Source organism: Genypterus blacodes, unplaced genomic scaffold (assembly GCF_046128005.1).
Source record: "Genypterus blacodes isolate CSIRO-AG114 ecotype Tasmania unplaced genomic scaffold, CSIRO-AGI_Gbla_v1 ptg000438l_1, whole genome shotgun sequence".
In the NCBI taxonomy this organism is placed as follows: domain Eukaryota; kingdom Metazoa; phylum Chordata; class Actinopteri; order Ophidiiformes; family Ophidiidae; genus Genypterus; species Genypterus blacodes.
This window is the reverse complement of record NW_027467208.1, coordinates 2,376,498-2,389,604: the sequence shown is the minus strand read 5'-3', so window position 1 is coordinate 2,389,604 and position 13,107 is coordinate 2,376,498. Positions and strand designations below refer to the sequence as shown.

At 45.8% G+C, this 13,107-nt stretch overlaps 1 protein-coding gene across 2 annotated transcripts; it reads right to left on the bottom strand.

The window, feature by feature from the left end:
• Positions 1–1,317: 1,317 nt before the first annotated feature.
• sla1a (Src like adaptor 1a) lies at positions 1,318–4,876 on the bottom strand. 2 transcript variants are annotated; one of them, XM_076139599.1, is made up of 8 exons: positions 4,703–4,876; positions 4,168–4,251; positions 3,584–3,683; positions 3,271–3,357; positions 3,025–3,128; positions 2,561–2,692; positions 2,062–2,191; positions 1,318–1,902 (listed from the first exon to the last, which is right to left on the bottom strand). In XM_076139599.1, exons 2-8 carry the CDS (start codon positions 4,232–4,234, stop codon positions 1,692–1,694), a joined length of 831 nt encoding a protein of 276 aa, XP_075995714.1. In that variant the 5' UTR covers positions 4,235–4,251; positions 4,703–4,876; the 3' UTR covers positions 1,318–1,691. The 2 variants fall into 2 exon arrangements, with proteins under 2 accessions (XP_075995714.1, XP_075995712.1); XM_076139597.1 differs by having other exon boundaries at positions 3,584–3,686; positions 4,703–4,875.
• Between the last annotated feature and the right edge of the window lie 8,231 nt (positions 4,877–13,107).

The window sequence follows — 13,107 nt, the reverse complement described above, 5'->3', positions numbered from 1 at the left end:
GGTGTTCCTAGAATGGTTCCACATGGACTGGAGAGGCAGCGTGCTGTGAGTAATGCTGACTGGACAGCACACTCGGCATGGTGCAGCAGCAGCAGACTAACAGATGTGTGAGTCTGCATCACTGATTATTCCACCCAACACACACCTATACACACACACACACACACACTGTGACTTCTCTCCCAGTCTTCCAGTCTTTTGTGTCTTGCAGGTATTTTACAAGACTTTAAAAGCAGCCAAGGTCGGTATTTGATCCTTAATTGAATGAGTTCAAAGTGCTGAGCTTGTCCTGACGAGTCAGACTCAGCTGAAGGCTAAACCCCCGGTGACTGAACCTAATGAAAACTAATAAATTACAATTTGCCAGGTTACTAAGCAGGGGCGGCCCTAGTATTGTGGAGGCCATGACAAGATCCATGAGACCCCCCCCCCCCCGAATGAAGGACAAAAAATGAATGAATAAATGTCAGAAAATAAAGAAACATAAGGAAATAAAGAAACAAATATTGCAGGCTGTGACTGCATGTGGGCTTCAACTGGTGTTCACTTTGATGAAGTCTCTTCAAATCCCCCCAGTAAGCTCCAGCTTACATTCTTAGACACGTTAATCACATTTTGCTCTCTGACTCAGACAAGCCGGCGAGGACAGAAGCTGCAGATAAGGAGACAAACTGAACTCTGCATTTGGAACCAAGTTTATGTTTTCACAGTCTGCTTTTTTGGGGTTAGCGGTTAAGAATGTTAAGGTCAAGGTTTAAATAAGAAAGAGGAAGTTGCTCAAGCACCAGTCGGAAAATATAACAGCGGAGTTTGGTTTGAGTTTTTTATGGCACAAATAATTCAATTCCAATGGTTATAAATATTGAGACGGAGATGAATCGATGTTTTCTTTAAAGTACAACAGTTTGCGTGTCGTGTCACTATTTATCAGCACCTCGCGCAGTGGCCTGGTCTACATCCTTCACTGCGAATGAGTTGCCCCGACAACAACAACAGCAACAGGCCAACAAGAAAATGTGACGAAAATCAGCTGTTTGTCCGGATGTTTGGAAGGAATGTTTAATTGGGAACACTCCAACGTTTTGGCAGATGTAGTCACTGGAGATTTCCACCCTGGATTATGCTCAGAAAGAAAAACTTCCCTGACGTGGCTGATATGCTGCACGCCAACACACCAAGTCACAGAGTAGGTGATCAGAGAGGAAACTATTCTACGCCACTGTCTATTTTCATCTGCAGAAAACTCCAAAATAGACGTATATGCTGCATAACAAACAAAGTAAGAGCAGTATGTTCTCTCATGTTATGCAGCAACAGTAACCAGGCAACCCCACAACATTTATTAATACAGGAAAACAGTTTGAAAGCCACTCATTCTCATATACAGATCAGTAATAATCAGCATTCAAGTCTCTCCCTCGCTGTCATTATGCCGTTGTTGATTTCACACATACACACACACACACACACACACATATCACAGTTTCATTGCACTATGGTCCAGTCGCACCTCATCACCAACTGAGTTCATTCTTGACAGCTCAATGTGTGAGGGGAACAAGTTTGTGTTCCTAAAGTGGTTCAAAGTGCTCGTATCAGAGACTCAATCGGAACGGAATGGAAATGTCGACGCCCTCGTCGAGTGTAAGTCCTTTCTTCATCACAGCCTGTTAAAGTCCCGCTTCTTGCCTCTAGATGTCCTCTTCATAGTCCAGGTTCTCAACTCTCCTCTCGGGGAAAGAGTAAAAAGATTTACTCTTTTTCTTCCTGCTCTCTGCCCTTAGCTGCGCCGAATCTTGATTCCCGGAGAAGGACAGGTAGGCTGCGATGCTGTTCCTGACCCCGTAGCTCACCATGTTGTCCATGTTGTCCACGCAGCTCTCTGTGCTGACCAGCTGTGTCCTATTATGGGTGGAGATAAGACAAAACAAATGGGGAGTGAGGATCTTTCAGCTAAGCGTTGCCAACTTCCTGTCATTGAACCCAAACTCAACCTCCCAAACATGACACCAGGAGACACAAAACCATGTCCACGTCTGCCATCTATCACAGCCAAACTACCTGTCCACTTTCTTCCAATCAAAGTTGTGCCGCATGACTACGGGCGGAGCCTCTGGTTCTGCCTGAGGCGATGGCATGGTTCCAGACAGACAGGGAGACGTTAACACACAGCACAGGCCATCTGCACAATCTGAAAGGGCGAAAAGGAGAAGTAAAGAGAAGCTCGTTTCAAGCCCACAACACACAGAACAAACATGACATTACAATATTTGCATTTATCAAAGAGAAATATTGGAATTTACGGTAACACTTCAGTCACTTTAAACGCACCAGTGGTCAACACCAGGCAGTCATATCTTACTTCCTGTTATGCTTCATCATTGCTCGCACAGAGTGGAAAATAATCTGCAGCACTGATAAAAAACCATAGCTATAATAAGCACATGAACAACTGTTCTTACCCGTCGCTGTACATTTGGTGTGGCTCTACATGTGATGTGTGTGTGTGTGTGTTGTATCATTCTGTTTTTAGTTTGGGTCTTTGTGTGTGTCCACACACCAGAGTAGTGGTTGATCAGATCCTCCAAGCACTGGAAAGTAAGTCTAGGGGAGATGTAGTACCAGCTGTTGTCCAATCTGAAGATACGATAGTGCTTTACAGTCCTGTGCTTCACTGACAGCGAGTACAGACCTGTGGATGGACGACAGGCGAAAGAAGCTAATTATCGCATCATCAAAACATCAACAAGTGCTGAAAAACTTGTAGAAATGTGACAAAGTAAAAGCAGAAGTGATGTGTTTAGGTTCTCCCGTGTGAGAGAGCAAAGCTGCTTGGTCACTGTGCGAAACGAACAGCACAGCCACTTCACTTCACTCTGTGTTATCAGGTTTGTTCGTGAGTGGATAAAATGTTCAGATCAGATCACAAGTAAACTGAAAGTGAGAGTTTCTTATCGGCGATCTCTCTTATGTGATGTCTGAAATAAGGCACATTTAGATGCACGTAGGCGTTGTGGGACTCGCCTCGTTCCTTGGTGCTCTCACGCACCAGGTAGGATCCCGTCCTGTTCCTGGGCAGACGCAGCAGCTCTTCGGCCTTCTGCCTCTCCACCCCCTCGAACAGCCAGCTGATGGGGGAGAAAACGTACTGTGAGTTCAACAAACCAGCCAGGAGGTCATACATCTAGGTGCTGCTCAGATAAAGCAGTTTGGAACGCTCTCACAGCTGGATAATGTAAGAGGATATCGTGTCACTTCGTCTTTGCTTACCCATGGTACACTTTGACCACATGGCTGTTGGGGATGTAGTTCTCCTTCCCTGTTTGGTCGGAGCGAACTCTCCACCAGTATGGCTCTCTATCACCGCAAGCACAGAAAGAGGAATTAACTACTGAACCTTAGTGTGAACACTTCTCTGTACCAAATTCTCCACACGTCAATAGTAACCATTGCCCTCAACGCCGGTTATTTGTGATCATTAGACAGACTTAATCTCTGGTATTTGTCTGCTTGTGTTATATCCAAATGTCTGTCTTATCTCAACTGAGTCTGGATCAATGAAGAATGCAAAATGAGGTCATACTGTGAGACGACTCGGAGCTTCTCCCCCATCCTGTAGATCGGCTCGCTGATTTCAGCAGACGGGTAATCCTGAATCACCACCACCTTTTCCTCCTCTGAACCTGCTGAGGACAACACACAGAACACCGATAAACACACAGCAGATTTGAAAAGCCTTCATAATCATTTCTTTGTTGGAAATAATTTACAAAGTTTGTTTAAACAGTTTCAATCGCAGATACCATCACACTTTTCACGTCCAAATATTCTTCTCAAATAACAACGGACCACTTCACAATTTAACGTCTTTCATGCTGAATTTTAGAAGTTTACAATATCAGCACAGACGCTCATGCAGAATGGAGTTACCCGCTGTGCACATGGGACGAACCCGGCAATTTAAAACAGAAACTAATGTTATATTAAATTAAAAGAGAGTCATGATTAAGCTTACAGACGAAACAGCTTTTATTTCTAAATTTGGAAATGTTTTGATCCTCCGTTGAAATGGTGAGAGTCATCTGAGTGTGCATGTGCATCCAAATAGTGCAAAAATGAAGAGTAAACAGCTAAAGGCAAAGTAAATGAGGGGTGGTGGGGTCTCACCCTTCCCAGTGCCGTCCTGGTCCTGGTCATTGGTCCTGCCAGTCACACCTCGCATCATATTCCCCATCAGCACCAGACTCCGGCCTAAAAGACAAAGGCGAACAAACTCCTCAAATTCAGTGTGTGTGTGTGTGTGTGTGTGTGTGTGTGTGTGTGTGTGTTGCTGGGTATTCTCTCACGCCCTTCAAACGCTGCTCATCTAAGACACCCGCAGCAGAATGGAGAAGCTGAGGTGAGATGCTATCGGGCTAAATTTTCCATTCCAATCCCCTTATCTCAAAGCTGCAGCTAATCACAATGATTAATGAATCTTGGTGTCGTGCATTGCAACATCCCATGTCCCAGAAATGTTTCTTATTACATAATTTGTTCTGTGGTGAAGCAAAATTGTGTTGCAACAGATCCGGCGCTTGTGCAGAATACTCCTGAGTTACTTCACACACTTCTTACATTGGTCAGTATGGGAATAACAGTCTTGACATAGAGAAATATGAGTCATAATATGCGTAGTTAGTGATGTAAAGAAGAAACGTACCTGTAGCTCGTCAGCAGTTGTGACATCAAGACGCGGCGAGAAGTTGCTGGTGGCCCACACGGGGGGCAAGCTGGCCTCAGAGGAGCGCTGAGTTAACTGAGCTGCTGGGGCATGTTGATACAGAGTGTGTGTGACTCGGCCTAATAAGCCGTCACACACTGTGGTGACAGCAGCACTGCATCCGTGTACGCGCTCACTTCCTGTCACGAAAAGAGGAAGAGGACGAGCAAAGAGCGAGTTGTTGTTCAGACGTCAGGCTGAGAGCCAGAGGAGCATTACAGCCCCCAACACTGAGGAAAGAGTGATGTCATCTGCATACACTTTTACAATTCATGCAGATTCTTTAATCAAATGTGTTATTGTATGATTTACCATGGTGATGTTTCAATCTATTACTGTCAAATAGCTTCCTTTCTCTCTCTTTCTCTCTTCTTCTCTTCTTTCTTTTATAGTGTTGTTGTTTGGTTGATTTATTCACACTCAGTCACACACTAAGTACTCATTAGATCAAACCTTTATATCATCACAAGCACAAACAAACAGGTGCGTCAGTGATTCTGTAAAATCTGGCCTATTTTTTTCCGGCATCACATTTTTTTTGCTTGAAGTTATTTATTCGTCACACAGCCGACGATGCGTTTCGCTGAAAGGAAGTCGGCATGAACCCGCCGTCCCCTTTGTGGCATGGGTGTGTGTGTGTGTGTTGGGGGGGGGGCAGGGTCAGAGCTGCTGCATTGTGGTTCGCTACACATATATTTTTGAAATCCATGCAAAAGAGCAAACAACACAGTCACAGTCATACGTAATCATATTTCCACTAAGGGAAACAAACAAGTTAAAGTCCCTGATCTGAACATGAGTTAAGACTTCAATTTGATTCAATTCAACTTCATTGTCATCTAAAGAATCTTTAGTTGGTTGTTTAGCTCCGAACTCTTTCAGTGTGAATAAATACCAACAGGAAACGCATTGAAATCCAAACAACTGCCTTATTGTAACATTTACTGCACAAATACAGTAATAATAAAGTAAATGTCCAAATGTCTACTGTTCAGAAATGAATTACAAGACACACACACACACACACAGTTCACTTTTAGTCACACTGCATCATTTGGAGAGGCACTTCTCCTCTTTTACTTCCTCTGAGGATCTTTTTCAGACACACACACGCGCACACACACACACACACACACACACACACACACACACACACACTTTATGTTTAAGTTTTAGATCACTATAAACAGCAGCTGTGAGATGTTAGATAAGTGTGTGTTCCTGTTTGTAAGTGAGATCTGATCCCAGCTTACATAACCTTATTCCTGCGTGCCTCTTGTTCTCTCAACACGAGTGACGCTGGTGTGTTTTCCATATTAAATCTTAGGTCAGTGGCTGTGGAGCATTAGGCCTCATTCTGCTGCCACGTTTGCTCTGACCGTGATGATGCAATCCAGTGTCTGGAAAAAAAACAAAAACCCTCAGAGAGCCTCAGTGTGAAAGTCAACTTGTCTTGAAGAGCTTTTGGGGATTTGAACCTTTAGTGCAGCGAATACACCAAAGAAAACATCACAGGGGCGCGTTTTGGCCCGTGGACATCTTTGGTGTTTATGCCAAGGTTTGCAATTTTTGGATGATTTTTCATGTGGATTTAATTGTAACTTGCATTTTCTTTCAAACCGCTGCATGATTATGACCCAATCAGAGACGTCCACAGAGCTGCACAGTCGCCCGCGACAACAACAACAACAACAGCAACAACAACCAGACTAACGGCCATAGACGACCCATAGAACGTTTCTCCACCAAAAGATAGAAATAAATTATATATAAATAGAGATATAAATATTTCAATTTATCAAACAAAAAATGTAGAAAAAGAAAAGCTAATTGTCAAAATATCTACAATTCTACAAATAAATCTCAAAAATCCAAATAAATATACATTTCTAATAAAGAATTCTATCAAAAACTGCTTCAGCTTGCAAATTTGTGTGTGTGTGTCTGTGCGTGTGTGCGTAGGCGTTCGTGAAAGTTCCTCAGAGGAAGTCAAAGTGGAAAAGAGCTTCTCCAAATGACAAAAGTGAAGCATTTGAGACTAAACATGACACTGCCTGTGCAGCATGCAGGGAGGCACTTAGAGCCATTGTGGTTGGGTGTTGCCTGCTATCAGATGGCAGGACTCTGAACTGTTGTGGCCACAAGGAAGGAAGTCTTCGTGGGCTCTATGAAAATAAATACATGGCCAAAAGTTAGCTTGTGTGGCGGAGGTGTCAGGAGCTCACAGCTTTATATGTTTAGAGTAGAAGAAGTTACATTTTCCACGACAGACTGCTTTCCTTTTGAGTGTTTATCCGCAAAAAAAGGACAAGGATTCCGATTCCTCACTTACTCACTCAAACTCCCTCTGCTCTCTCTGGAACATTTTTCCAGCGATTTCATTTTTTCTGTTATTCTCTTTAGGTCCTGGCTCGTGTCAGGGACAGTGCAGGGCCATGAGAGTGTGTTTGTGTGTGTGTGTGTGTGTGTGTATGTGTGTGTGTGTGTGTCTGCTCAGTGAGTCGGTGCCCAGACATAACACAGGTGAAACACAACCGGGGGGGGGGGGGGGGGGGGGTTGCCACCTCTAACTCAATGGAATCATTGTTGGATCCGACATGAGGAACATATTCCTCCATTAGCTCAGGTAATTAATGGAGACTCCGTTCCACCTGAGTGTCTCTTTAGATTCACGTGATGTGAAGGTGGAGTGAGCAGGGATTCGTACTTCACCTCCCTCACAGCTTATTGATCTCTTCCAGCGGTTCAAACCATTAAATATGAGCCTTTACAGATCCAGGGGGGAATAAAGTCGACATGTGTGATGTTTCAAACCCCACTCACAGGTGCTTGCAGGTGTTGCCATGGTGATAAAGATGATGCGTTTGGCACGGATCAGTATTGAAGATGATGGCAGTAAGCAGTGTCTCTCTCTCTCTCTCTCCCTCCCCCTCTCTCTCTGTCTGTGGCCCAGCCACACTGGTTTCGGGGGCCCTGCTTGCTGCCATGTGGGACTGTGGGTGTGTTTGAACATTTCAGGGATAAATGACTTTCACGCCGTCTAACATCTAAAATTGCAAAATTGCCGTCTTTAAAGAATTCCTCTTTCTTTTCTATAAGTCTATATGAAGTTGCGCTCCTATGGCTGGAGGCTCTGCGGCTATGGTAGCAGGAGGAGGAGGAGGAGGAGGATGAGCCTTTTTCCGCAGCTCCTCTTTCCCTTAAAACAATACACATTCCGCCTGCTGTGACACTGGTAGTTAGTTTTGCTGTGGTTGTTGTGTTCTCCGGCTGTAATGAGCAGTATCTAAATGCAGAAGCTAGGCTGATCCTGGCTGGGATCTGGAAAACCGCGACATCTACACGAACAGGGCGTGTGTATATGTGTGTAAGCCGTGTATCCGCAGTTTTATCCACAGGGGCCAAAAATACATATATAAAGCACCCGGAATCCTCCTTGAGCCGGTCTGTAATCATTAATGTGCCATTCATGGTCGCTGCAGACATCTGGAAGCTTATTATCCACAAACATCTGCAAGAAACATCAGCACTCCCTGATTCCTATTTCAGGAATATTCCTCTGAATTTTCCTCCGATGGATTTCAGCAACGGTGCTCCTCTTCATCGGATGAAACTGCATGAAGAAACCTGCATGTGCATCATTGTGTCATCAGCGGTTTGAGTGTTTGAGCCCTGAACAAAGCTGCAGGAGTAAACCCCGAATAAACAACAACAACAACATCTAGGAGCTATTCCCAGGCTTGATCGCTGCCTTTTTATAGGACGAAATTGCCAACAGGAATGACCTCACCGTGGATAACTTCAACCACGATCACCAGTACAGGAAGCATCCAGTGAGGAACCATGTGGCGGCACTTATGGTACCACCGAATAAAGTTTAGAGCGCAGTAATGAGCAACAATGACGCCACTCTAACGTCTCATCAGAGGCAGAAAGTAACTCAAATCAAATCTGGAGGAGTGATTGATGATGTCATGTATACATTTGTCCATTTTAGAAGTTAAACACATGTCTGATTTTGACGAAACGCTCCAGTCTACAAACTAGTGAACACCAAACATCTCCAAAAGGCTCCAATTTACAAAAGAAACAAGATCCATGATTAAATTCTGACATAAACCTCCTGAAAATCATTACAATCATTACAAAATGCCGGGATAACGACACTCCCTCAGTTTAGATCTCAAAGCGGGTTGTTCCAGGACAGAGGTGACATCACGCATCCATTAGTGGGCGAGACTCCATTTTGCACAAATTGCGGCATTACGTTAACAAGCCGGCGAGCGGTGGAATTGGCGGAGGTGCGGAGAGGGAAAGCCGTGGCGGTCGTGTCATCGTGTCTCTAATTCAGGCTCTGTAATCCTGCGAGGGCCACCTGTGCACCGTGGCGGCCTCGCCCTCCACCTCCACATCACATCAGGGATAATGCCAGCCTTCACATCCCCGCGCAGGGTAACTATCGGTTACCTTGCCAAGACCATAATGAGCGCCTGCGTCGTTCCCCTGGTAGCCTCCAGATGGGGAGCCAACCGCTTATCGCTGCGTCATCGGCCATTACTCGCTCATTACAGGCCTGCGGCGGCTACAGACGGCTACTTTCACTGCACACCTGTGAAAGGAGATCCGCCCCTTCACACACACATACACACATACCAGTGTTTATAAGAGCTGCAAAGCCAACTAAAAGCCCTGAGCCAAATCTGATAAAGAGTGTAATGTAGCGTCAGTGTCAGCATGTGTTTGCTCAGTGGAAACACGGAGTGAATGATGTACGACTGTGATCATTCCAAGTTTTTCGTGTCGATGTCAAGTTCTGGCAGAGGACTTCCTCACGACTCGGATGGTTGAAGCAAATGTGGCAATAGCTGGCCTGTAATCTCCATCAGTTTAATTAAAGGTTATTCCAAATCCAATTCCAAGAACTTATCTTTCTCCTAATGGTGCCGCCAATTACGTCCTTATATAATAAAGGAAAAAGCTCCAGACTTCTTTTTTTTTTCCACTGACAAGCTTTTCAAACTCTCCAGGCTCCCGCTGGCACGTCCCTTTGCTTTATAGCTTTTCTAAGAAACGATCCGCGAGCGAGCTGTGGGAAATTAATCCCAAACAATTCTTAAATTTACAGCCCATTTGCTGTGTAGCCGCGGTTGTCCAAGCATGTCATCTCGCCGGGATATATGGATTCCCCGACAAGCGTTTCTCTTTCAGGCTCTTTGTGGAGGAGAGATCTAATATCGCACACAAGGGAGGGAGAAGAGTTTGAAGTGCGAAGCTGCAGAAATACGCCAATACGGGTGAATTTCAATGGGTTTTCTGCGAGGCCCCCTGCTGGTGGGAGTGTAGCCTGACGCTTGAGGCGATGAGTTACGAATCAATTTCCGTGAATCCATAAATATTGCCAAGGAAAAGACGTCTTCAGACTGACTGGAGCTGGATTTTGTGGTGAATTAAGTCTTAAACTGTATTGGATTGAGACTTTTGCGACTTTTGGATTTCCTTCCCCTACATCGTTCGTTTCCAAGGACAAACTGAACCGAACTGCGGCCTCTGCAGTCTTTGGCGATACGTACGAGCACCAAGCCAAACTCAGCTACCTAAGATAACCTCTGGGTGACCTTTTGACCTCTACCTATGCACTTTAAACCAAACAGCATTCCTCCCGGCCTCTGACCGTCACAGAGCCGTCGCCGAGTATGTGAAACGCGATTCCTGTCATTTCGCTCGTTCCTGACATTCCTGCCTAGTGTTTTTAACTTTGGAATTCTCCACGTCGCTCGTCGGCCAGGGTACCTGGCGCTCTCTGGCCCCCCTCTCATCGGAGCACAGGGCCCGAGGCGTTTATGTCGTCTTTAACCACCGTGATCGTATTTCAACTCAACCCGCAAAGGAAACTTAATCGGTTCGTTTCTTCATTTGTCAGAACGGGAGAATGTAGAAGAAAGCCAAGATCAGTCGACAGGCTTGTTGTCCCTGCAGCTTTTTGGGTTGCGATCATGTCAAATCCCAGCAGACTGTGGTCGAAGCTGTCGGGGCTCTAAATTTACGAGAGAGAAAATATGTTCAGCCGCCACGGCACCGCCCCTCCACTCTGCCGCCCTGAACCTTTTGAATGTCTCTACAGATGGAACAGATAAGCTCTTGGACCTTCTCCTGAATCTCCTCCCCTGCGTGTCTTTCTGCAGGCTGCTTATCTGCTCATTCTTCCACCATCTAAACCTGGAGAGTGAAGACTTTTGAAGTGTGGAGTAACGTTGTCGAAACTTGTGTGAAGTCATTTGATTCCAGCAGATTGCGGTGATAGTATCTGAGCTAGACGGTGAATTCCTGGAAAAATATCCCGTAAACGCTGAGGGAAAGCTGGCGTTAGAGGTTGAATACCTCAAAGTCGCTACCCGCCGCTTCCTGCGTGCCCTTATGCAAACCACCGAGCGTCAAGTGTCGATCACTGGCTCACACCGAATCTTCCTAAACATCACATACTGTATCCTGAGGCGGGCAGGTCGGGTCAGACGGGGTAAACACTCGCAGACAAAGCATTCCTGCGCTGGGTGGGGGCGGCGAGCAATCAAGAAACATCAGGGCTCGTAACAAATCACGAGCTGTTTGTTTTGACGCTTGTGTTGAGCTCATAAGTCTTCAACCTCACATGGAGACTACCAGAAGGATGCAGATAGAGGCCGCAGCCGAGACGTAGACGGTAAAAGTCTTTAGGAATCGCGTTGTTGGAGTTTCTGAAGCAGATAAGGAAATCGGGCCCGTGTTTGTTTTGTGCCGGCGTGCTGAGCTGAGACACACACACACACACACACACACACACACACACACACACACACACACACACACACACACACACACACACACACACACACACACACACACACACACCTCACTGGGCCGCTTCATTGTTGATCCACACACAGATGCTCTAAGAAGCGGCTTTGTTGGTAGTAATGATGTCGGGAGAAGTCTGCAGGAGGTGGAGCAGCATCCTAAATCCCTCTCTTTGTCTCCATGTCACCTCTCATTTCCAAGACCAAAACATGAACAAAGCAGCGCAGGAGAACAAGAAGAAGAACAAGAAGAAGAAGAAGGCCTGTTGACAAGAAGCTTCATCTCTCTCTACAACCGTCCTTTAAAGTCCTGGAGGAGATGTGACCTCAGCCTGTTTATACACACACACACACACACACACACACACACACACCTTTCCTCTCGTCCAACACTAGGAATATGCACGTCCCTTATGATTGACACGTGGGAGTCCTATGTTTGATTCCCATCAAGGCCGAGAAAAGCAGACAGGGAAGAGACAAAGCGTCCAGATCCCTGAAAAACACAAACAAGTCAACAAACAAGTCATTTACTTGACAACGGTCATGTGAGGTGAAGCAGTCAACCAGATCAGCAATCATACGGTCAACCAATGTCCCACAGCACACAGATTGAGAACCACCGCTTTCGCGTCGCACTCAGCCAGAAATACATTTGCGTGTGTTTGCAGGAAATGATAATTATAAGTTGTTCTGGTGTTTTTCTATTTCTGTTCAGGTGGCGATGTTGCAGAGGAAACAGGTTCTGCTGCTTTAAAACCGTTTGCAGTCCAGTTTAAAGTTAGACTGACGGCGGAAAGAAGCAAGGTTTTTTTCCACCAAGCTGCTTTCTTTTCGCGTCACATCAGCAGATTTTGCTGGATGGAGGCGCAGTCAAGTCATTAGGGAGTCCACTTGACTTTGAAGCTTGAACGTTGTTTCCCAAACACGCTTTGACTTGAAGGTTTCTCAGTCAGCTGGGGGGTGGGGGGCGAGAAGGTGAGGGGAATTTCACTGTGGTCCACAACTATGCCAGCTTTCAGTGAGTCATGGCCGCTCAGGGGATCCATCACACCTTTGGACCTGGACTGGACTCAGCGTGATCTCCTGGGTTTAGGATCACAAGCCTCACAAGCATGGATGAAGAACACACATTAGGTCTTGAGTGTGACTCAGTGGTCCGCCGACTGAACCCATTAACACCCAGAAATCAGGTCAGCTGACTCCCTGAGCCATGAATTGAATCAAATGGAACTGAATTGCATTGGAATGAATTGAATTCGGGAGGAGAAAAGGAGGAGAAGCATCAGAGAGGGAGAGAGAGAGAGAGAGAGAGGATGGAAGGATACGGACAGAGAGAAATTGAGCGTGACAAACACAGAGCAGCACAGAGACAGAGAGTGGACACATTGTGCTGCTGGGCGGTCGGGTCAAACGCTGCTCAGATCAGCATCAGAGGCTGACAGCTCCCTGACAGGGATCAGACCACTCACTGTAAATAATCGGGGTTCAGACCTCGGCCACTGAGCTCATTTC